The sequence below is a fragment of the Sciurus carolinensis genome, chromosome 5 (assembly GCF_902686445.1).
Source record: "Sciurus carolinensis chromosome 5, mSciCar1.2, whole genome shotgun sequence".
Classification (NCBI taxonomy): domain Eukaryota; kingdom Metazoa; phylum Chordata; class Mammalia; order Rodentia; family Sciuridae; genus Sciurus; species Sciurus carolinensis.
This window is the reverse complement of record NC_062217.1, coordinates 36902944-36928893: the sequence shown is the minus strand read 5'-3', so window position 1 is coordinate 36928893 and position 25950 is coordinate 36902944. Positions and strand designations below refer to the sequence as shown.

Genomic DNA, 25950 nt, shown 5'->3' with positions numbered 1-25950 from the left:
TCAGGAGTTCAAAGCCAGCCTCAGCAATGGCAAGGTGATAAGCAACTCAGTGAGACCGTCTCAAAATAAAATACAAAATAGGGCTGGGGATGTGGCTCAGTGGTCAAGTGCCCCTGAGTTCAATCCCCAGTACCAAAAAAAAAAAAAAAATCATAATCTCTGGAATGAAACCGTACTCAGATGAACATTTACAACTTAAAGCACTTGTATCAGAAAGAAGCTAGATTAATAAATTATTTTAGGTAGTAGGAAGGAAAAAATAAGAGTAGGAGCATAAATATATGAAATAGAAAAGAAATAATATGGCTAAAAGTTGCTAAAAATCAAATAAGTCTAATCAAGAAAAAAGCAAGAACACAAAAATTAATAACAATGGAAAGGGAGCTATCAAAACAACCCTATGGATGCTAAAAATAGATTAAGGTACTATTACAATCGTATGCCAACATATGTGATAGCTTACACATTGTGGTCTATATTAGAGAAGGATCGTGAGCTGCTGAGAAGTAAGTGTATTCAGTAATTCATGGATGAAATATTCTATATGTGTCCATTAAGTCTAAATTATCAATTGCATTTTTTTAGTTTTATAGCATCTTTATTTAGTTTTTGTTTGGAGGGTCTATCCAGTGGTGACAGAGGCATGTTAAAGCTACCCAGTATTATTGTGTTGTGGTCTATTTGATTTTTGAAATTGAGAAGGGTTTGTTTGATGTAAACAGATGTTCTATTGTTTGGAGCATAAATATTTACAATTGTAATGTCTTGTTTGTGTATAGTTCCCTTAAGCAGTATGAAATGACTTTTTTTATCCCTTCTGATTAACTTTGGCATAAAGTCCTCTTTATCTGATATGAGGATAAACAAACAGGATAAACCCCTGTTTGTTTATGAGAGTCATATGAATGATATGCATTTTGCCCATCCTTTTATTTTCAGTCTGTGGATGTCTTTACCTATGAGGTAAGTCTCTTGAAGACAGCATATTGTTGGGTCTTGTTTTTTAATCCAATCTGCCAATCTATGTCTTTTGATTGATGAGTTTAGGCCATTTATATTCAAAGTTATTATTGAGAAATGATTTTTATTCCTTGTCACTTTGATTTATTTATGATTTTTATTTTGAATTGGTTTCTCCTTTGATTGACTGTTCTAGTGTAGTTCCTCTCTTTGCTGCTTTTCAGTTTTATTTTTCATTTCTTCTTCATGATATATTTTATTGAGTATGGTTTTGTAGTGCAAGCTTTCTAGTTATGAATTCTTTTACCTTTTGTTTATTGTGGAAGGTTTTTATTTCATTGTCAATTCTGAAGCTTAATTTTGCTGGGTACAGTGTTCTCAGCTGGCATCCATTTTCTTTCAGAGCTTGGTATACATTAATTCAAGAACTCCTAGTTCTGAGGGTCTGGATTGAGAAATCAACTGAGATCCAGATTGGTTTCCCTCTAAATGTTACCTGTCATTTTTCTCTGGCAGGTTTTAAAATTCTATCCTTATTCTGTATGTTAGGTATTTTCATAATAAGGTGTCTTGGTGTGTATGTTGTAATTTTGTACATTTGGGGTCCTGTAAGCCTCCTGTATTTGATTTTCCATTTCATTCTTTAGGTTTGGGAAATTTTCTGATTGTGCATTCCTTTCATTTGTATCTCTGAGGCTTCACCGATCCCAATGAATCTTAAATTTGGTCTTTTCAGGTTATCCCATATTTCTTGGAAGTTCTTTTCATGGTCTCTTAATATCTTTTCTCCATGGCCAACTTTGTTTTCAAGATTTCATATTTTGCTTTCATTGCCTGAAACTGTCTTCCAAGTGATCTAGTCTGTTGGTGATACTTTCCATTGAACTCTTAATTTGGTTTATTGATTCCTTCATTTCAAGGATTTCTGCTCCATTATTTTTCAGAATCTCTATCTCTTTATTAAAGAGATCTTTCACTTTCCATATTTTCTTTCCGATTTCACTCCCTACATTGTCCTTTACTTCGTAGATCAGTTGACTATGTACATTCTAAATTCCTATTCTGACATTTTCTCTACAGTGGTGTCATTAGATTCTGTTATTAAAGTATTGTGGTTCATTTGGGGCATTTTGTTCCTTTGTTTTTTCATGTTGTTTGTATGTCTACCCATTTAGCAATATGTCTATCCTGTGGACTTGTAGTATCCCTGAAGGTTTTGAGGGTGACAAATAATAAAAACAATCAATGCAAACAATTTATAGCATTAAACCAAATACTTCCTACTATGACATCTACAATGCTAATTGTCACAATAAACAGAAATGATATAATAAGTTATTGCCCACAAAAACAGTTAAGTTTGCAAATGGGTTTACAATTTTGAATGGTTGACTGGGAGAGAACTGAAGTGATACAGGATGTGATGATTATAAGAGAGGAGGAGAGAAGATAGAAGTAAAAAAAATCAAAAGAAGAGTGAAAGAGAACAAAAGAGATTGGCTATTAGCAGAAGAAAAGAGAAAAAGAGAATCAAAGGAAACATGAGTAAGAGTATATATATATATATATATAATATATATATGTTATATATATATATATACACACACACATCTTTATATATATAAAGTAAAAAATTTTTTTAAATACAAAACAAAGTTAAAGTATACTAATTATACTAATCAAATATCCTAGTTCTCAAAATATTGACCCATGAAAAATAATTGAATTCAAAAATTCTAGAAATGAGAAAAAAATATGAATATGTATAAATATGTATAAATGTTCATGAAACATTAAGGTCACAATTAAACAGAGAAAAGAAAAAGGGAAAAAAAATCTCAATAAAAAGTTAAAGAATTGTATCCATTGGAGTTCAAAAGATTCTTGGTTTCCCAACTCAGCAGTGTTGGGTGGGGTCACTGCAATGAGAGAGGTAGTCCTGTTGTGGAATTCCTGGAGGCAGGGTTCAGGCTTAGGTAGGCTCCAGGCCCTTTGCTGGATGCCAGTTGGTCTGAACACTTTAAATCAACACATCTCCAGGACCCAGCAATTGCTGGTCCACACTGAAAGACTGAACCCCAGGGATCTTCCCTGGATTCCACTTGTGTGGTTGGGAGCCAATTCTTAGTCTCCTATATTCCCCTCACTTCCTGGTCTCAGGTTCAGTCTCCCAACTCAATCTCTTCCACCCCAGCTCTTTTGAATTCCTGGCCAGGTGCAATTCTCCCAGCAGGTCCTGAAAGCAGCCAGGCTGGAGGGGGAGGGGTAGAGCCAGGTGGATTTCCATGACCAGTATTCCTCCACATTTGGTTTTCTCGTGCTCACTTAGGAACACTCTGTGTTGTGCAGTATGGTTTGCCAGGCCTGTATTTTGGGACAAACTCAGGAATTGGCTCCCTCAGCTGCTGGCCCCCAAGCCACAGCTGCAAAATGGTTCTTCCCTGTGTCCTCTGCACAAAACCTGGAGAGATGGTGACTTCTTTGCCACACAGGATATTGTGCAGCATACCTTTCAGTTTAGTCAGGCAGTGTCTTTGATCTCTAAACTCTCTGTACCCAGACACACTCAGGGTTTTAAAAATGTAGGTTCCTTTAATTCCCTTGTCCCTCCACTTTGCTCATTGAGGGACTCCTCTGACTGCAGTAGTGGCTGTGACACTGGGGATTTTTTCCTTATTATATTCATCCTCCTGAGTCCTCAATCTGCTTTGAATGTCCGTATTAAATTCCGGTAAAGCCCCTTCCCAACTTTTTTATTTGTTCACCACCTTGCTGAGAAGTTGCCTGTCTGCTTCTTGGTTTCACATCTTGCAGCAGCCAGGAAAGCAACCTTCTCTATTCCACCATCTTGAAACTCCTCCTACCAATCCTTTTTATTTTTTATTTTGAGACACAGTTTCACAAAATTGCCCAGGCTAGTCTCAAACTTGCACTCTTCCTCCTCAGCCTCCTGAGTACCTAGGATTACAGGCCTGTGCCACTGTACCCAGCCCTGAAGAGTTTTATATTTACTTCTTTTTTTTTTTCCTTTTTTTTTTTTTTTTTTTTGTGGTGCTGGGGATCGAACCCAGGGCCTTTTGCTTGCTATCTCCCCAGCCCTTATATTTACTTCTTTTAGAGATATCAGAAGTATTACTATTCCTTTATGTCAATTTTAATATTAGTTTCTCAAGACATTTTTTTTTTCTACTGAGGACTGACCTAGGACCTCACTCAGGCTAGGCAAGCATTCCACCACTGAACTATTATCTCCAGCCCTAATTTTAGTTTCTCAATGTAAATGTTTTCCAACCATCCAAGCATTGTGACTCAAACTCCAAACTCAAGTGGAGTCAAATCCATGGTCATATGACCTACTTACGTATCATCATCAGAACCTGATTCCAGTTGTTCCTCATCTACTTCAATGCCAGAGGACATTTCCACCTTACTCTCTTCTTTAGGAAGCCATTGTTTGAATGTTCCTTCTACTGTTAAAGAAATGACAGAGTGAAATTAAAGCAACCCAACCTATACACTCGATAAGCAGTATACAACATGAACCATGTCAACCATGAACCCTTTAATCATTTCCAATAAAAGGGAATAAGAGCCAGATGCAGTGGCACACACGTGTCATCCCAGCTACTCAGGAGCCTGGGCAGGAGGGTCATAAGCTCAAGGCCAGCCTGGGCAACTTAATGAGACCCTATATAAAAAAAAAAAGTTGAGGATGTAGTTTAGTGCAAAAAGTCCTGGTTTCAGTCCCCCACTGTGGGAAGCCATCCATGCCTAGTAAAATCAGACTTGACTGAGCCAAGGGATACAGAGGTCTGACTTCCAGGAACGCAACCAGGAGAGACTGTTCCAGACCACCGGGGAGTATGTGGCCCTGTACAGAGTGGCTCACTGTCTGAGGAAATGTTAATTCTCTAAGCAAATGGCTTCCCTAACTCACCCTGTCCTGGTCCTCACAGAAGAAGCCCCTCCCAGTCCAGGCCCCTATACCTATGCGACTATAAATAAAGGTGAAGGTGGGCTCCTCCGTCTTGCTGGAGGCCAGATCTGGTATGGCCTGATCCACCACACCTTCTTCCATTTGAAAAGAGTATTAGCTCTTGTGTGTTTATTGATTAGATAAGTTTAATAGTAATTAATTGATTTATTTGTGGCACCATCGTCCTCCGACAGTTATCCCTTCCCTCATCTATGTGGAAAGTGGAGATGACCCCCAACACCCCATGCTATAAAAAAGAAAAAAAAAACCCAAAACACAGGGATGGCAATGGACATCCAATTATTCAATGTTGTACCAAAGGGGGTAGGCAATACAAGAAGATAAGGAAAAATAAGTGTCAAAAATAAGGACCAGAAAGAGAGGAATAAAATGTCCCCTCTTGTAGGGTAGGTGACTTGATTGTATGGAAAATTTGAGAAAACCATGTCTACAAAAATGATTTGCCAAATTGGACCACCTGCATGGTCCAGTTTGCCCCTCTTATGGCTAACCTTAATTACTATTGTCTGCAGAGCAAACACCAGCATACACATGGGCACACACTTACACAAGCTTTTTTTCTTTTTTAATTCTCGTGATGTAAAATGTATTTTTTTTCCTAGGGCTGGGAGATTTAGCTCAGTTGTAGTGCTCAACCCCTGGTAGCGTGCACACATGTACTTTTTTCCTCTTAAGGATTAGCCTGAAGATAGTACGATATTCATTTCTTTGTACAAACGCATCATCCCCTTGCAGAGTTAAGAACATGCCATTGTTATCACACAAAAGCTCACTGCCCCATGCTCACAGAAGTCAATACCACGGCACCAGGTTTTTGCAAAAAGAAAAGGCTTTACTGTGTGGTCAGCAGGCAAGGAGGCCGGGAGGTGTTAACTCAGATCTGTCTCCCTGTTGGGCTGGGAGGACTCACAGGAGGGAAGGGGAGAAGTAGCTCACCGGATGGCAGGCCTCTTCACAAGTCCCATGATTGTTTTGCAGGGAGTTATTTTCTGCACAGGGGATTTTCAATTTCTGACATCTTTCCCTGGACAACCTGGCTTCTTCTACTCCCATCCATTCTTGAAAAGTTGGTTCTAAACCTTCAGAATCATTAATGAAAGGCCTGGAGGTTTTTCCTGGACTTTAGGAATGTATACCCTGGTGTTTCCAGGTCATAGCCAATTTCACCATCTCAGTATATGTCAATGTGGTACACTAATTACCTCAGGCTGAGGTCGCTTGGGGAACTATAACTTCAGAAAAGGACATTTGGCTATCTTTTTCTACATGCAGAAAATTACAAATATTCTTTCTGTTCCAAGGCAAGAAAATAACTTTGATTGCCAGAGCCTGGTAATGGAGGCTGTAATGAACTTGAATAAATCTATCTTCTACTAGCTTGTACATCCTCTATATATCCCAGGGAAGAGAGAAGGACTAAGGTCATTTCTGCAATCTACTATAATAGATTTCCTCACAACATCCCTAAATTTACTCTGTAGCTCAGAGACCCATCTGTCCCAACATTCCTTCATAAACATATAGTTCTTGGCCTAAAAATTATAAAAAGTGCCATACTTTTGTCATTTCTTCAGACTTCGTTCTCTTGTGAAGAACCCTGTATACATGAAATTTAATAAAATGTGTGTCCTTTTCTCTTGTTAAACAGAACTTGAATTAATTGGGTTCTGAGACTCAGCCAAAGAGCCCACACAAGAACTACAGGCTGGGGTCTGGGGTAAAGGGTATGGAAGGGTATGGTTGGGTTTCCAGCACAAAAAGAGAGGTGGGAGGGGAGAGAGAGAGAGAGAGAGAGAGAGAGAGAGAGAGAGAGAGAGAGAGAAGAAGAAGAAGAAGAAGAAGAAGAAGAAGAAGAAGAAGAAGAAGAAGAAGAACTACTAAGGGGCTTAGATCTCTCTGTTCCCTTCCATGACAAGTATATGGAAAGATGTTCAATATCCGCAATCATCAGGGAAATGCAAATCAAAACCACAGTAAATATTACCTCATATCTGTTAGTACAACCCTCATTTAAAAAATCAGAAATGAACAAGTGTTAGGGAGGACGTGGAATAATTGAAACCTTTGTGCACTGTTGTGATTGTGAAATGGTACAGCTGCTATGGAGAACTGTCTAGAGGCCACTCAAAAGCCTAAAGATATTTATAGCAGCTCAACTCACAATAGCTAAACTATGGAACCAACCTAGGTGGTTAAATAAAATGAATGGATAAATAAAATGTGATATATATGATGGAATATTACTCTTCCTTAAAAAAGAATGAAATTATGGTATTTGCCAGTAAATGGATGGAGCTGGAGATTATCATGCTAAGTGAAATAAGCCAATCCCAAAAAACCAAAGACCAATGTTCTCTCTGATATGCAGATGCTAACACACAATAAGGTGGGGTGGGGCTAGGGAAGAATAGAGTTACTTTAGGTTAGGTAGAGGGGAGTGAAGGGAGGGGAGGGGGTGTAGGGGTAGGAAGGATAATAGAATGAAACTGACATTATTACCTTATGTACATATACAACTATACGATTGGTGAGATTCTACATCATGTACAACCAGAAGAGTGAGAAATTATACTCCAACTATGCAAGATGTAACAAAGTACATTCTACCATCATATATAACTAATTAGAACAAATCTTAAAAATTTTAAAACTTGGGCTGGGGTTGTGGCTCAGTGGTAGAGCACTTGCCTAGCATGTGTGAGGCTCTGTGTTCAATTCTCAGCACCACATAAAAATGAAAAAATAAAATATAGGTATTGTGTCCATCTACAACTGAAAAAAAATTTTTTTTTTAATTTAAAACTTAAAAATCCTAAAATAGAACTAACACATGATCTAGCAATCCTATTTTGGGTATAATATCATGAGGGCTCAGAGAATCAGACCCTCACAATTTATGGTGGTTAATTTTGTTTTGTTTTGGTTTTTGCCTTATTTTTTGTTTTGTTTTGCTTTTTGCCTTGCTTTGTTTTGTCTTTTTCTCATGCTACTCATTTGAACCACAGGAAAAACTTGTATTGCTTCTGCCCATTCAGGTATAGGAGGAGACCAAAATTTCCTTTTATGATTTAAGAGCAGACTGTAGCGGGAAACACAAATGTCTTCCCTCCCAGTCTGAAATCCACTGAAATCCCTTCAATTTTTATAAGACCTCTCCCAGATATACTTTTTTTTTTTCCTTTTTATCTCTAGCTTTCATATATGTTTGTTATTTCCGCAATCACACGGTGCTGGGGACTCGAACCCGGGCCTAGAGCATGCGAGGCAGGCACTCTATGTGATGGGCTATATAGCCAGCACTAGCTTTCATATATGAAATAAAACACACAACCCTTCACTTTCTGAGTTTGGCTTGGTTTACTTAACGTCATGTTCTCAAGTTCCTTTCATTTTCCTGTAAATGACATAATTTCATTTTTATTTATGACTGAATAAAATCATCATTTTAATTATTTTTGCAGTCCTAAGGAAGGATTGGACCCAGGGTCTTGCACATGCTAGGCAAGCACCCTCCCACTGAACTACATCTCTAGGCTATAAAACCACTGTTTTAAAAGCTATAATTAACTGGGCAAGGTGGCACATGCCTGTAATCCCAGCAGCTCAGGAGGCTGAGGCAGGATCGAGAGTTCAAAGCCAGCCTCAGCAATTTAATGAGGCCCTAAGTAACTCAGGGAGACCCTGTCTCTAAATATTTTTTAAAAAGTTATAATTAATTACACTTAGGCAACTTTCTAGACACTTTACATGCATTATCTCATTTAATGTTTAAAACAATCCATTGAAGTTGGTGTTAACATAACTCTGCTTTTACAAATGAGAAAATGGAAGGTAAGAATGGTGAGCAAGTAAGCCAGAAGTTATTCCCACTGAGTACAGAGTCCACTCTTAGCCATTATTCAGTGCTGTCTGACAACGTACTGCAAAGTGGCTGAAGGTGAGCTCAACGGTAAAGTGTGTGCTCAGCATTTGCAAGGCCGTGGGATTGATCCCCCACACCAATGCAATTCTCTTGCAAAGAGTAAAACCAATGTAAAAGAACCTTCATGGCATTATAAATGTAAATGTTTACATTTTATGCATTATTTCTCTTTCATTCCCACTTGATATCCTTTTAACTTTTTTATAGAAGAAATTTACACCATCATACTATAAAAACTATAAAATAATCAAATGATACTAGTATAGGAAATAATATTTACGTATTGATGGAGAAGAAATGGCTTAATAATAAATCTGAGTTTATACAAAGATAATTAGATAAGCATTTTAAGCAGGAAGATCACTTGAGTTTAGAAGTTTGAGGCCAGTCTGGGTACCATGCAAGACTAGCTCAAAACACAAAACAAACAAACAAAAAAATCAAAATCTTGCTAAAAATTGAAGACAAAACAAACTACATCCAGATGAATTTTATTGCCATAGGACAGTAATGAGTCCCCTGCATCTGTCATAACTAAACTGTCTCTCTCAGGTGAAGCTAAGCAGAGCTAGATCATCGGCTACAGAGCTGCTGGCTCTTGGCCTGAGCTGTCAGGTGGTTATGTTAAAGAAAATGATGCCACTGTCCTTGGAAGTTCATGTCACTTGTTAACAGCATTTGGGACAGGCTTAGACAAAACAAATCAGCTCCTCCAAAGGCCGAACCCCCCTCCCAATCTCCTCTCCAGGCTGAAGGGACTGTCATCCCCTTTCTGCACCTGCAAATCATTGACGAAATTTCTCAGGGAACTGTTATGTAGTTAAAAATTAAGCACAAGTGCATACCAGGCTCTCCTTCCCTGGCAGAAAATGAGCTGCTTGTAAGAGATGCTGCTGCCAAAGCACCCATTAAAGCTCCTGGTGCTTCCTGCGGCCACTGCTTCCTATTTTCTGGAACGCCTTCAGTCACAATAACTTGGCCATCTAAAGAGGAAACTGTAATTGAAAATAAAAATGCTTTCTGAGTTTTTATGAAGTCACAGAATGTTAGAACTTTGGAGTTAATCTCACCCCTCATTTTTTAAATAAAGAAAACTCAGTGACTTATTGTCACATAGCTGATGGTTAGAAGAGTCTTTGGGGGGGGCTTATAAACGCTCTTTTTGTTGTGATAAAACTTCTAGTCTATTTGCTTATTTGATGTTGGGCTTTCAATGTCTTATTAGATCAATTGTATTATTAGATAGTCAATAGTCAGTTCACACACTTACACTTACTTCAGTGATATACACTTACCCCTTGGTACCCAAAGGGGATTGGTTTCAGGCCCCAAGGACATGAAAACCTGCAGATGTTTAAGTGCCTTATATATAACAGCACAGTATTTGCACAGGACCTATGCAAATGCTCTCATATACTTTAAATCACCTCTAGATGACTTATAATACCCAACATGATATAAATAGTTGTTATACTTTATTGTTTAGGGGATAAGGACAAGAAAAATAGTTTGTACATTTTTGGTATAAATGCAGAATTTTTTTCTGAATATTTTTTCTGAGGTTGGTTGAATCTGAGGACATAGAAAGCTAACTGTACTTACATATTTCAACTTACAGTACAAGTTTAAATTTACATCTCTTTCAGTGCCATGTAATCAAGAGGAACATAAGAAATAAATATCTCTACTGCATGTGAAGATAACTCCTGGAGGTTGCTGTGAACCTCTTCTAAGCAAAGGCCTTAGAACCTCAAAAATAAATGCAGGAATTTGGGGTTGAAAGTATCATTAAGCCCAAAACACTCCACACATTTAAGTAGCACATTGGTTTAAAAGCAATTTTTATGTGTATCTTTGCACTAAGAACTCTCTAAATCTCCTAGGAAAAGCTACTCTTTTATTTACAATTTTATGGGTGAAAAAAATGACCTGCCATAGAATTGCAAGGAAATCACTGGAGAATAAATCAAGTCGACTGCCTCCCTTGGAACTTCTGCCTCACTTCAAGGATCTTTTCTCCTTTACTTTGCCTGGTTAGGGTGGCCAATTGTCTAGGATAATTATCAGGCAAGTTTCTCTGGGGATAGAAGAGAAACCAAAACATGACCTTGCAAAGTGTTTGGTACAAAATCTAAAGGGTTTGTACTGAGAACTAGGAACTATCCCAACAGGATGAGCACTAGCCACACAGTGGTTTAGGGACCCTGGTCTTCCCTTGCTGCCAACTGGTGCTGATCCAGAGACTCACCGTCAGGCACAGTAGAACAGGTGGAAGTAATGTCAGTGGCTGCCATCATATGCATTAGAGTCTGAGGCACTCTGGTGTCCCATTGCCTCCTGTTTTCTGTGGCAACAACATTCGGAATGAAAAACTCTGGGTATAAGAAAATAACTCATTAGTTCAAAAGCAAAGTGTGGCTAATTGTATCAAAGAGTTCTTAGGTACCTGAGGCAGTATCTATCAGCTGGTACGTTCAAAACCAGAGAAATCATCCCCCTTGTTCTAACACAAACTGGAACTTATAAGACTGAAATTATAAACATATTTAAATATTCTTTTACTTTTATTGTTTTGTTATTATTATTGGTGTGTGATATTGGGGAGTGAACCTGGGGTACTCTACCACTGAGCGACATGCCCTACCTTTTTTATTTTTTGAGACAGGGTCTGTCTAAGTTGCCTGATTGATCTTGAACTTGTGATCCTCCTGCCTCAGCCTCCAACTAGCCACCTCTCTGGGCTCTTTCATTATTAATGTTTGACTGACTAACCAACTTAACTAAGTGCTGAAGAAATATTAGTGGCACCAAAGGACAAATTCATTGAGTCATGTATGAAAACTCAGTTTCAATAGAGCACAATCTGTTTCATTTTAATTTAAAAAATAACTTGTATTATCTTATTACCATGTTTTCTCTATAAGAAAACTGAAAATCAGATAAGTATAAGAAAATAAAAATCACCTATAATCTCACCATTCAGAGATTATTAAAATTCCATATCATTTCTGTAATCACAGCAACTCAGGAGGCTTGAGGCAGGAGGATTGCAAGTTCAAGACCAGCCTCAGCAACTTAGCAAGGCTCAAAATAAAAATGAAAAGGACTGAGGTGTAGCTCAGCGGTAGGGCAGCCCTGAGTTCAATCCCCAGTACCCAGGGGAAGATGGCCTCCACATGCCAAATGCTCTCATAACTGACTTTTTTTTAGTCAGTTTCACATTTTTTCAGGTTATTAAATATTCTTCTATGCTACCATTTTAAAGCAAACATAGTATTCTATTTCATGAATAGATTATATTAATTTTTTTTTGCTGGACTTCTAAGATGTTAGTAATTTTTCAATGTTAAAATAAAGCTATCATGACTTTATTTACAGCTAAATTTTTATGGATGTTTGTGATTATTTACCCTAGATAAATGCTTGAAAATAACAATTCTAGGGTTTAGTATTGCTTTCTTACCAAAGCTTTTCATTATTAAAATCAGATCTATTACTAATTTATTCTGTGATTTTTTCCTATGAATTTTGAATAGATACTTCTTCCCCATCATAAAAAAATTACCTATTTTCTTTTTCTTCATTTTCTAAATGAAACATTTCTACACACAAACCCTGATATTTTAAAAAAAAATTATTTCATTGTATCATACTATATGGCGTCTGGTTTCATGGTTTTTCCTAAATTGTTAACCAGTTGGTCCAGAAGCATTTATTTGAATAATCCTTTCTTTTTCCATTGACTCGTGATACTGTTCTTAGCATGCACTAAATTATAAGACATACTGAGTGTCTGTAAACTCTCGTTTCTCCCTGCTGTATCTATTTTGGTGCTACTATCATTCTGTTCAAATGATGATAACATATATTTTGATACTTGCAAAAGTAAGTTTTCCTTCACTGCTCATATTTCTCACAATATTTTGGCTAATTAAGAATCTCCAAGGGCTCGGGAGATAGCTGAGTGGGTAGAGTGCTTGCCTTGCAAGCACAAGGCCCTGGGTTCGATCCCCAGCAAAAAAAAAAAAAAAAAGAATCTCCAAGATTCTCCAATCTTCTGCCAAGATCATCTCACATCAGAAAAAAAAATTCCTATTGTGATTTTGATTGAAATTGCCATAAATGTATTGACAAAGAATATTTCCAATCTATAGTACTGCTAATTCTCTCCATTTATCAAGTGGTCTTTACTTGGGTAAAATTTTATAATTTTCTTTGAATGCCCTGCACACTTCTTACAAAGTTACTCCTGAGTGAACACACATACACACAATTTGCTATTGTTACCATAAATGAGATCTGAAGACCAACTGGAGAAAATATTCGCAATACATATTACAGGCAAAAGTTTGATTTAAATGAATCTTATAAAGAAAAAAAAAAAACAAATGTACCATTTTCAATAGAAAATCTGAAGGCTGGGTACAGTAGTGCGTGTTATAAGCCCAGCTACTCAGAAGGCAGAGGCAGGAGGATCACAGATTCAAGGCCAGCCGGGGCAATTTACTGAGACCCTGTCTCAAAATAAAAAATTAAAAAGGGACAGAGGTATAGGTTGGTGATAAAGTGCTTCCCTAGCATGGGCAAGCCCTGCTGAGTTCAATCCCAGCAAAAAGAGAAAGGAAAAGAAAAATGGATGGTGTGTGATTAAGTAATTCACAAGAGAAATATAAGTCATCAATAAACATGACAAATATTTCAACCTAGTAATTATAGGGATACATATTAAAATGGAAGGCAATTTTCAGCCTCAAATTAATAAAATATACCTTTTGTTTCATTTTGTGGTGCTGGGGATCAAAGCCAGGGCCTCCAACCACTTAATCACACCCCAGCCCATTTTTCTCCCCTTTTCAGGCTGAAAAGAACAAACCCACACTCTCCTCTTCCTTGCAAACTCAAAATAACCTTTCAGTCCACCTCTTTCTCTGAAACTGCTTTCCTGAAGGTCACTCAGTGTTCCACGGGCCAAATCCTGGGGGCTATTCTTGAACCCATCTCAGCAGCTTTTCTCTTCCAGCCCCCCTGTACCTCCCCCAGGAACTCCACCCACTCCTTTGTCCTTTGGTGTCCATCTCTCCCGATTCTCTCAATACTTGTCTGAATAGTACTAGGGCTCTCTCTCTCTCTCTCTCTCTCTCTCTCTCTCTCTCTCTCTCTCTCTCTCCCTCTCTCTCTCCCTCTCTCTCTAATTCTCTCTCTCTTGTCCCCCTGCCTGCGTATTCTTGACCATCAGCAAAGTTTATAGCATGTATATGCTAAAGACTGGAAACAACCTCAGCCCTGATTTGCCCCAGAACTTCAGTCTCATACAGTTAACAAACATCTCCAGTTTAGCTGTGGGTGTAGCTCAGTGGTTGAGCACTTGCCTAGCATTATAAGGCCCTGGGTGGATCACCAGCCTTGCAATAAATGAATGAATAAATAAATAAACATCTCCAACCAATGCTTATAAACACCTTAAGATGTTTCAAATTTAGATTGTGACATGATCTCTACTGATCGCCCTCTACCTGATGTGCCTTGGTCAGTAACAACTTCATGCGTCTGAATTAGAAAATGGGAAGTCTCTGTGAGCCTCTCCCCTCCTTCCACCTACACTCTTGGCTCTGCACTGCTCTGGCCCCTCCACCTGTCTTTTCCCAGTTGGAGCAGCCTCCAGCCTTCAGTCTTGCCCTTCGAGGCCATCTGCATCCTGCAGCCAGCATGATCTTTTTCAAACACACAGAGGATTCTGCTCCCTTTGATGGAAAGTCATCACCCACATGGGATAAAGCCCAGGCTCCGTGGCATGCCAAGCCCTGGAGGAGAGGGGGTCTCCCTAACTCTCTAGCCAGCTGGCACTCCAACAGTGATTGGCATTTCAGGCTCAGGACACATTTTGTGCCTCCTTTCCTTTGCTCACGACACTTGTGTGAATTTGAGGGCAGCACCCAGGTTCCATTCATCTTCGAGCGCCCTAACTCTGAGCCCAGAAAGTGGCACAAGGAAGATCCTCAACCGGAGGCTTACTGAATTGTGTAACGATGTTTCCAGATGGAAACAAGGCAAAGGGCATTCTAGGAAGGGGAGACTGAGTCAAGTCAGATAAAGCAAATGCTCGCATGGCTATAAGGGAAGACAGGGGCTCCAGCAGGTTGTATGGATCCCATCACTGGTGAAGGAAAGAGGGAGGCTAGGGTGGAAAAGGTGGGTCACTGCACGGTCAGGCCACACAGTGTCAAGTGCAATGCTATGTGGAATGGACTTTATTCTACACGTATTATAAAAAATATGTAATCTGATGAGGCTGGGGGTATAGCTCAGTGGTAGAAAGCTTGTCTAGCAAGCGCAAGGCCCTGGGTTCAATCCCAATACCACACACACACAGACACACATATATGTATATATGTAAAATCTGCACAGGGTAATAATATAGTTCTATCAACCAGGTAGAGAATAAAGGGAATAAAGAAGAACTACTAGATAAAAGGAGAATACATAGGAGAATAAGAAATGCAATGAAGGGAAGGCAGAGGGAAAATTAAGGGAACGGCATTCCTTAAGCATCCAAGATTTGGTGGGTACTTTATATATCATATCTTACTTTTGTCCCCTTCATCATCCTGTGTGACTATTGCTACCATTACTATCCCATATTCCTAACAGGCAACTGACATTAGAGCAGGGAAGTAACTTGTGAAAGACAGGTCACACGATCAGAGATCACAGTGCCAGGTGGGATTTAAACTCCCATTGGGCTCCAAAGCCCACGAACTTCCTACCCTACCATTCTGCTGAGGCTGAACCCTAAGCCAGAGGTAGACGAATGAAGGAGGAGGAAAAGTCCAGAGACCTCTCAGAAGAAATCGCCCTGGAGTGCAGCAGGAGCTGCCACCCTGTTGCTGACATTGACCACAATAAAGGGTCACCGGGAAGAAAGAGTGCACAAGTTTGACTTTACACATGCTGAATTTAAGTTGCTCATGGCACCTGTCCAGGGACTTGCCAGCAGGTAAAGAGAAAGACTGGTAAGTTGGAGCTCCCAGGAGAAGCTGCAGCTGCAGGAAGGAGCTGGTGAAACTCCTCATAGTGTGGAGCAGAAGAGGGCTGAGTCTGGGGGTACGCAAGACCAGAACCAGGGGGAGCTGGGCAGAGAGAGGGGTCAAGATGGACTGCTAAAGGACCAGCTCCTTCTCACCCAGTGTTCCAGGAATACACACCTGCTTCTGGGCCACAGAGTTCTTCAAAGGCTTTGTCTGTGTAATCCTCGTGCTCCTTTAGATGTTCATGTTCCTTAAACTTCATGCCTTCCTCAAAGGTCAAAGTTTCATTGAGTATATCCATTGCCTAAAGCATTTCCACAGTATTACATGAGAAGTAAGCCATACTGGTGGGGGAGTTCAAAACTTTTTGTGTTCCCAATGATACTAATAAGCAAGACAAACAAATATGTAGAGTTTTAAAAGTAAAACTATGGCCAGGCTCTGTGTTGTAAGCCTGTAATCTGAGTTTCTCTGGAGGCTGAGGCAAGAGGATCACAAGTTCAAAGCCAGCCTAGGCAACTTAGTGAGGCCATGTCTCAAAATAAAAAATAAAAAGGGCTGGGGATGTAGCTTGTAGAGCACTCCTGGGTTCAATGCCCAGTATCACACAAAAAAGAATGGAATTACAGTGATTAAGATAAAAACAGCAATGTTTTCATTTCTCCTTTTTAATAGTAACAAGCACTGGTCACCAGACAACTTAATTTTATCCAGACTTTCTGTCTTCAGTATTATTCCACTTCAGTTCAATCCCACAGCATCCTCGGGTCCTGCTGTCAGGGTATAACACAACATTCTTTTGTTTAAAACAAGGGGGTTTCACTATGTTATCCAGGCTGGTTTCAAACTTCTGGGCCCAAGTGATCCTCCTGCCTCAGCCTCCAGAGTAGCTGACACAGCTCTGGAGCACCTGGAGACCTAATGGATGAATTGTAGAAACTAATGATCACCACTATACTTTAGTCTTTATGTAGCAAAGTGCTTGTAAAAATATGAAATGATGATGTAAAAAAGTTTTTGGTGGCTTTTATGGGGGGTTTTGATTTGGGGGATTGAAGCCAAGGTTCATCATGTGTGCTAAACACACATTCTACCACATTGAGCTACCAGAAACACACACACACACACACACACACACACACACACGGAGAAGAGAAAAGAATGAAAAAAAAACTGAGTATCAGATATGATTATTCATACTTAAACTTTGGTAATCTGAAAGGTGAATTTAGAGAAGATAAAATAAAATAATTGGTTAAATTTTGACATTTGTTAGCAGGTCTGATAAAAATGAGATGAACAAGATGTTGAAATCAACTAATAAAATGAGATTTGGATCTCCTGTACTGTGCATTTACTTCTGTGGCAAGGAGAGCCCAAATACATAATTGAGATTAACCCAAAGACATGTACGAAGCTATCAGGAACTAATTAAGACCTAAAATGAATGTGCACAGTTTCAGGGTACCTGCTCAAGATTTTTAGGGCAGTATATTAGTTGTCAACTATGTATCCTGTCTTCTATTTTAATTTGTCAATGATAAAAATCTAATAATGTGAGGAAGAAGGTTTTTTGTATTTGTTTTTGTTTTTTGCAGTACTGGGGATCGAACTCAGGGCCTTGTGCTTGTGAGGCAAGCACTCTACCAGCTGAGCTATCTCCCCAGCCCTGGAAGAAGGTTCTTTATAAAATAAAAATAAATTTAAATAGAATAATTCACCTAAGGAAATAACCTTTATTTTCTTTAAAAGAGGATAAAAAGTATTTGGAAGACTCATTTGGACATCGGAGACCCTTCTAGGTATATTTAAGCAAATTTTTCCTACAGCCTGTAGAACAATTTCAAGAAACAAGACACACTCATGTTCTCCCAGGTATACTTAATGACGTACCTCTTTATCTTGGAGGGGATTTTCATCAGAAATACATTTGTCTAAATTAATTTCAAACCTCACTCCTCTCTATAAGAAAACAAGAGAAATCCTTAAATTGAGCAATTCAATAAAAGTCTTAATATTATAACACCCTAGATGAATTTATTTTGATATTACATGTACTTAAACCCATTCGTTTAACATCACAAAATAGGGCTACTCCACAAAATAACAAGCGGTGAGGGGGATCACATAGGGGACCCAGGTGTGGACCCCCAGCCAGCTTCTCATATGGAACCAAAAGACAAAAATGTTGATTACCTTAGCTTTATATTTCTGTTCGGGAATTTTACTTCCCTTTATGTTCTGAAGTCTCATTTGTTTCAAGTCTCTTTCAATGTCCTGAAAGTTTAGGGGAAAAAAAATGATTCTATCACTTCATATTTTTTGACAATTTTTAAATTTGTTGTTTTCAGATATACATGACGGTAGAATGTATTTTGACATATTGTATATATATGGAGTACAACCCATCCCGATTAGGATTCCATTCTTATGGTTGTACATGATGTAGAGTTTCCCTGGTGGTGGTCATGTATTCATATATGAACATAGAAAATTATGTCCAATTCCTTCTACTGCCTTTCCTATTCCCATCTTCCCTCCCTTCCCTTCACTCCCCTTTGTCTAATCCAGTGAACTTCTATTCTTCCCCTCCCCGCTTATTGTGAGTTAACATCAACATATCAGAGAGAACCATCAACATTTGGTTTTTTGGGATTGGCTTATTTCATTCTGCATGATAGTCTCCAGTTCCATCCATTTACTGGTAAATGCCATAATTTCATTCTTCTTTATGGCTTAGTAATATTCCATTGTTTATATATACCACATTTTCTTTATCCATTTATCTGTTGAAGGACACCTAGGGTTGGTTCCATAGCTTGGCTATTGTCTATTACTTAAAATTGATCAATAATATTTTTATAACCTCTGAATTCACAGCACTGTATGTTTATACGATTTGATTTCTAGATTGAATCTGATGATAGATTTTAGAATGAAAACATGCCTTTGTAAAGGAAAATTAATAACAATTCACTAAAAACTAAAGCAGAATATCAATCAACAAATACTTATACATTAAACACTGGCATTTCAATGGGTAAAAATTCTATAATGTGACAAAGCTCATCCCTCCAGTGTAGTCTAATCTAATCAGATCCAATTTACAACATAATTTTGCTGGATGGGGTGTAGCTCAGTGGTAGAGTGTTTGCCAAGTATGCACAAGGCCCTGGGTCCAATTCCCAGCACCACAAAAAATAACTTTTTGTTTTTTGCAGTGCTATGGATCAGACCCAGGGTTTTGCACATGCTAGATAAACAGTCCATGGTCCAGACACCTCCACGGTGGTTAGCAGGGTGAAGACAGCCGTGAAGGCCCTTGCTGACGTGGAGCTTACATTGTATGTAGTAGTAGAGGTAATAAATGAGTCGACCAACTGATGACATAATTTCAGAAAGTATTAGGTACTATAAAAGAAAATGAAATTGGGTAATAGGATGGAAATGAGTAGGGGAGGAGAGTAACCTGGGAGAAGCTATTTGGCATTTGATTTAAGGTACAGAGTGATATTGGGCCTTGACACAGGAAGCAGACATCTGGGGAAAGTGTCTCTCATGCAGAGGGGACAGTGGGGTGAAGGCCCCCAAGCAGGTTTGTAACCTCTCAGATCTCTTCAAACTCCAGAATGGAGCTCTTGGCTGCCCCTACCACACACACACACACACACACCCAAGCAGGGGGCACTGCATTCTGCCTGTGGGCAGGACAGAGTACCAGGGATCAGAGTCACCCCCCAACCAGAAGCCACATCAAGTCCAGAAGCAATGGTTTTTAACACATTAGACAGCCAGAATGAAAAATGAGGATCCTTGAGAAACAAGTGAGATGGCCCTCCAGCTGTCCCCACCCACGTCTTGTGTGTGTGTGTGTGTGTGCTCGCGCAAGCATGTGCACTGGGGATTGAACCCCGGGGCACTTTACCACTGAGTTACATTCCCAGCCATTTTTAGTTTTTATTTTGAAACAGGGTCTTGCTTAATTGCTAAGGTTGGCATTGAACTTTTGATCTTCCTGCGCTCAGCCTCCTGAGCCTCAGGGATTACAGACATGAGCCACCACACTCAGCTTCCCAGCCTAAATCTCCAGAGTTTGCAGGCCTTGGTGGAGGGATGCTGAGTCGGGCAGACCCCCTGCGGTGACAAGACAAAGCTGAGAACTTGGGGATCTTAAGGCTGCTAGAATCCCAGAGAGGAAAGAGCTATGCCAAAAGAGAACTGGAGCTCCCGTACAGTGCTGGTGGGAATGTATCAGTACAACCACTTTGCAAACCCATTTGGCAGTTTCTTAAAAAGTTAAACATGGTATGGTGGTGCACGCCTGTAGTTCTAGCTGCTCAGGAGGCTGAGGCAGGAAGATTGAGAGTTTGCAACCTGCCTGAGCAACACAGCAAAAGCCTATTTCTTATTTTAAAAAAAGAGAGGTGTCTGGGGGTGTAATTCAGTGGTAGGACACTTGTTTAGCATGTGTGAGGCCCTCGATTCCATCCCCAGCACTGCAAAAAACAAACAAACAAACAAAAAAAAGTTACATATAAAACTGTAAACCTATTATATGATCCAGTCACTCCTGTCCACTCTATCCAAAAGAAAAGAAGCATATGTTCACACACAAAATTATATATAAATGTTTATAGAAGCTTTATTTGCGATAAGCTGGGAACAACCCAAATATCCATCTATAGCCGAACGGAAAACTAGATTTTGATACCATCACCTGATGGAATATACTCAGCAATAAAGAGGAATGATACTATTGATAGTGAACAGACAGATGTGAATGGTGGGAACATGAGGTTAAGGGAATAATTCTACAAAACAGGCCCCCTGTGCTGACCCCCACTGCTTTCTTTTCCAGGAAGCAATTCACCTGCAGCCCTGCCTGGCCTAAGTGGACAGGATACATCACATTCCTCAGCAAACTACCTGTTATCTGCAAGAGAAATGTAGGCCCAAGATAATGTCAATAAAAGGAATCCAAGTTACCCTGAAGGGGACACTTCTGTGACCCTATTCACAGACCAGATCCCAAAACTCAGGGAGATAAGGATAATTCCTCCTGACCATAAAATCTATAAGAATTCTTACAGATTGGTTAACAATCCAAATTAGAGTGGGTCAGCATGGACCAAAGTGACCTCGAGTTGTCATGGCAGTGGGGACTTGAAAGTCTGATGTCAACCTGCTGTCAGTCAAAAGTCAAAAGGTGAACCTGGGCGGAACTCTCTGGAAACTTCTCTGGTATCCCCAATAAAACTGGAGAGTAGGAGTGGCACACTGTCCCTCTTCTCTCCCCTGAGAGTGTTCCCTTTCCCCTTTTCCATCCTTTCTAATAATTGCCTATTACTCTGAGTGACACATCTAAAATCCTTCTAACTTGATTGTAAGAATTAGGGCTTGAAGGGGGGTCTTTTTGCTGCCTCAGTTTCCCAGAAGGCCTCAGTTTGTAACACTATTAATATCACCACGTGGATAAATCTCATCATTTATTATGTTGAATGAAGGAAGCCTACAAGAGAGTATGTGCAGCATGGTCCCATTTATAGACTGCAAACTAACCTAGAAAGACAGACAGCAGATCTGATGTGAGAGGAACCGCAAAGAGAAACTAGAGAAAGAAATTGACAAGAGAGCATCTGAGTTTTTAAAAGGTCCCCACAAGATTCTGTTGCACAGTGAGAGGTAAGAAGCACCAGGCTGGAGCAAGTGCTTTGGTATGGTTTAGGTGTGAGGTGGCCTCCAAACGCTCATGATAATGTAAGAACCTTCAGAGGTGAAATGACTAGCTTATGAGAGCTGTAACCCAATGTGGATGAAACCACTGAATGGATTGTGTGTGGGGTAACCATAGGCAGGTAGGGTGTGTCTGGAGGAAGTAGGTCACTGGGTGTATATGCCTTTGGGGTTCATATTTTGTCCCTGGTGAGCAGAGTTCTCCCTCTGCTTCCCGGTTGCCCTGTCCTGAGCTGCTTCTCTTCACCACACCTTTCCACCAACATGTTCTGCCTCACCTTGGGCCCAGAGCTAGAGTAGGCCAACCATGAATGGAACCTCTGAATCTATGAGCCAAAATAAACTTTTCCTCCTCTGAAATTGCTCTTGTCAGGTCCTTTGGTCACAGCAGTGAGAGAGCAGACTGAAACACACATGTACACCTAGCAACAGCAGTCCTACCTGTGCAGACACTTCCTCCTCAGGTGCTTCTTGGTGGAAGGGCAGGTCATTCTTCTTCACCAAATAGGTCTGATGACTGACTTTTGAGTTCTCCTAAACACAAATTATATAGTCAACAAGAATGATTCGCATGAGAGCTGAAGGCTACTTTCAATACCTCTGCCAGGGTTTGAGTGGGTCTAGTAAGGAGACACGTTCCTGCTGACAAAGACTGAATAAAACATTTTATTTATTTTATTTTATTTTATTCTATTTTATTTTATTTATTTCATTTCATTTCATTTCATTTCATTTCATTTCATTTTTGTGGTGCTAGGGATTGAACCAGAGTCTCAAGCATGCTGGGCAAGACTCTACCACTGAGCTACACCCCCGGCCCTATTGCCCTCCTTATGGTTCCTTTTCCCTGTGGCTGCCTCAAGCATTCCTTAAATGCTTCTTTCATAGTCTTTCTAGAAATGTCTGCTACCCAGTGCTTGCCTAGGATGCATGAGGTGCTAGTTTGAATCCCCAGTATCTCTCTCTCTCTCTCTCTCTCTCTCTCTCTCTCTCTCTCTCTCTCTCTTTCTCTCTCTCACACACACACACACACACACACACACACACACAAAGTCTGCTACCCATCTTCCCATCACAGACCTGCCTTAAATATAAGGCTGATGATAACACAAGTCCCCCCATCATGAACCAAACCTCAGCTCTGGAGACAATTACCTCAAGTTACCCTTCCCAGCACATCCTGTTTGAATCTTTGCATGATTCTTCCAAAGCATTCTCCTTAGCTCTACCTCTAAATTCGACTCTTCTTATCAGACCTAGCTTAGTCCCACCCCCTTCCTCCATTAAAAAGTTCCTCCTACTCAGCCTGCTTATCTTTGCTCCTATGCACACAGCTTAACTATAGACAGTCTTACTTATTCTAGCATTGTTTCATACATGTGTCTTATATTTCCAACTACTTATGAGCAGAACTACATCTGCTAGAAAGAACAAAGGTTTCAGAGTCAGATTTACGTATGTATTTATATGCTGGGGATCAAACCCAGGACCTCATACATGCTAAACAGGAGCTCTACCACCAAGCTACCTCCCCAGTTCCAGAGTCAAATATTTAAATATTTAGTCTGCCTTGTAATATCTAAGTGACAATACGAGTTACTCAACTTCTCTGTTTGGGGGCTAAATGCAATAGGATATGTGAGAACTCTAGCTCATAGCCTTGTGCATAAAATTGAATTGTACCATGTGCTCATTTAACTTTTAACTTACTGTAATTCCTCCATATGCACTGGGGCGCAGGAGCAGGGTGGGAGGAGGGAGGGGGAGAGAGAGAGAGAGAGAGATATCAATTTCTGCTGTGTGGGTTCTACTCAACGAGCACATAGCCATGTGGTGGGAGGAGGGAAACCACAACCCTCTCATCGGAGGAGCATTCCAGAGCACTCCCAGGATTGAAATATCCATGTGATTTTCATACAGGGGATCTCCAGACACAGGATAGCTGCTTCATCTACTGAAGGAGCAGCACCTCTGCTACAATTTTAGATACTTTTCTGAACGGGAAAGATTAATTTCCAATGGCACCTTTATAGAATTTTTAATAATCATCTCAACTGCATTTGGATTTTGCTTTCTATAGTCTTGCATCTCTTAACAGGACTATGTCCTGAGAAATGCATCATTAAGCAACTTTGTCATTGTGTGAACACAAACTAAGACAGTTACAACATCACTAGGGAGTATAATCTTTTTGGACCTCTGTCATATATATGGGTCATCACTGACCAAAACCTATGCACTCATGACTATACAGACTTTAGAACAGTAGGCCTGCCCATAATTGAAGTGAACCAACTCTAGATGTTTGGTTTTTTTTCCTCCTTATGAACATGAATTTATTCTCATTATGAACTTTCTACATCTGATCCAGTTCTAGCCTGAAGTAGTTGCTCAGTAAACTCTGACTGGCAATGAAGAAACTCATAACAAGTATGTGTGTGTGTTTGTGTTTGTGTTTGTGTTTTTGTGTCTGTATGTGTGTGTGGTATTGGACATTGAACCCAGGGACTTGTGCATGCTAGGAAAGCATTCTACCATTCAGTTACCCCCAAGTCCTTTTTTTTTGAGACAGGGTCTCACTAGTAAACAATAATAAAGTAAAACTTTTATTAGGTCTGATAGCTTTCCTATTTAAAAAGGAATTTTGTATGCTTAGGTCTATGATAAAACTCTGTCTTGTCTATAAAGAGATCATCACTTTCTATTTTCCTTTTTGGTGCTGGGGATTGAACCCAGGGCCTTAAGCATGCTAGGCAAGTGGTCTACCACTGATCTATAGCCCTGGTCCAAGGTCACTGCTTTTAACACCTACTCATTTAGTCAACTCTTAATTGACAGAACAGTGTTTCCACTAGAAGAGTGAATTTACCTCCTGCTCTCTTCCCATCTTCCTTCTAATTTCCTTCATGTCGCTGTGGTATTGTTGGCGTATTTCCTCTAACTGTTTCCAATATTCCTGCAAAGCAAAAACTACATTTGTGAACAACATTAATGAAACATATAATGAACATAATCTCTGTATAGCCTACAAGTTTTTCACAGGTAATATTTAAAAAGCATTAGAAAACCTGTGGCTGCTTAAGATGACAACCTGCCTCTTTTTGACTGTGGCATTTCACATCCAGTGAGTGATACACTAGCCTGGGACACAGATCCCATGTTCATATATAACCACGAGTGAATGAATGATGTAAAGTTCCTATACACATCTCACTGTCATATATAATTCCTGTTATGTTTGAGCTGTGTTAAGTTCTACCTCCTTTCCAGTGTCTCAGAATGTGATATTATTTGGAAATAGGGTCACTGTAGATGTAATTTGTTTAAAGAAGGTCATGCGAGCCGCTAGTTCAATGTGGTTGGTGTCCTTTCAAGAAGACAGTCATGTGTAGACACAGACCTAAGGAGAAGGCTATGCGACAAAGGCAGAGATTGGAGTTCTGTTGCTGCAAGCCGAGGAGTGCCAAAGATTGCCAGCCAAGCCCGGAAGCTAGGAAGAAGCAGAGAAGGATTCCCTATAGGTTTCACAGGGGCATGGAACAGACAGCACTTCGATTTTGCACTTCCAGCCTCCAAAACTGTTAGACAATAAATTTCTGTTATTTTAAGCCACTCAGCTTGTTGCACTTCATTACACCAGATTTGGCAAACTAATAAAGACTCCAAATAGGTTATCGACAGACAGTTACTCTATCAATCCAAGGAAAGAGGCCTTATGGACTTAGCTATGTGGTATTCTCTGAGAAAATGAAATCGCTAATTCTGTTTCCAAAACACCCAGCATGGTTCTTTACAGATTGTGTGTCCAGCGCCCTCTAGGGCTCACTGTGGGAAATAGAAGCTACACCCGGGGACAGTACAAGACAGAGATACAGGAACAATGGTAGGGGCTGGGGATGTGGCTGGGTGGCAGAGTGCTTGCCAGAATGCTCCAGGCAGGAATCCTAGCCTCAGTACCAAAAAAAAAAAAAAAACAAAACCACAAACAAACAAACAAAATCAAAAGAACAACAGTAGCCCTGGTATAGACCGTTTTTCACCTGGTCCTTCATTTCATTTTTTCTAAACTGCAGCTCCTGGAATCTAGGCTTTTCCCCATGACTTCTTAGCTCTTGTCTCTGGTTGTAATTTGGCTCAGCAGAAGATGGACGAAGACCCTGTTTATGGAATGAAATCATTTATAAAGCATACTTGCATGTTGGAAACATCTTCTGATTTGATCTTGTCCTCTAATGGATAGAATATCACTGAGAAAACTTGGTAGCAGGGTGTATTTTATGATAAGTAGTAGAATTTTCTCTTAAGTATAAAGC

At 39.8% G+C, this 25950-nt stretch overlaps 1 protein-coding gene and 1 non-coding gene across 6 annotated transcripts in view; one reads left to right on the top strand and one right to left on the bottom strand.

Annotated features, from left to right (window-relative positions):
- Nek5 (NIMA related kinase 5) overlaps window positions 1-25950 on the bottom strand; it is a 68224-nt gene that overhangs the window by 9986 nt on the left and 32288 nt on the right. For 4 of the 5 annotated variants that reach the window (XM_047554030.1, XM_047554034.1, XM_047554032.1 and 1 more), the window contains 9 exons: window positions 25678-25794; window positions 24507-24593; window positions 22079-22171; window positions 18101-18181; window positions 17798-17866; window positions 16082-16208; window positions 11128-11253; window positions 9725-9862; window positions 4322-4430 (listed from right to left, as the gene is read on the bottom strand). In XM_047554030.1, the coding sequence (XP_047409986.1) occupies window positions 4322-4430; window positions 9725-9862; window positions 11128-11253; window positions 16082-16208; window positions 17798-17866; window positions 18101-18181; window positions 22079-22171; window positions 24507-24593; window positions 25678-25794 (947 nt within the window). The remainder of the gene's footprint in view (window positions 1-4321; window positions 4431-9724; window positions 9863-11127; window positions 11254-16081; window positions 16209-17797; window positions 17867-18100; window positions 18182-22078; window positions 22172-24506; window positions 24594-25677; window positions 25795-25950) is intronic. The other variant, XM_047554033.1, reaches the window with a different exon arrangement.
- Window positions 19030-19101, top strand: Trnat-agu (transfer RNA threonine (anticodon AGU)). The gene has a single exon. It is a non-coding gene; the product is annotated as a tRNA-Thr (tRNA).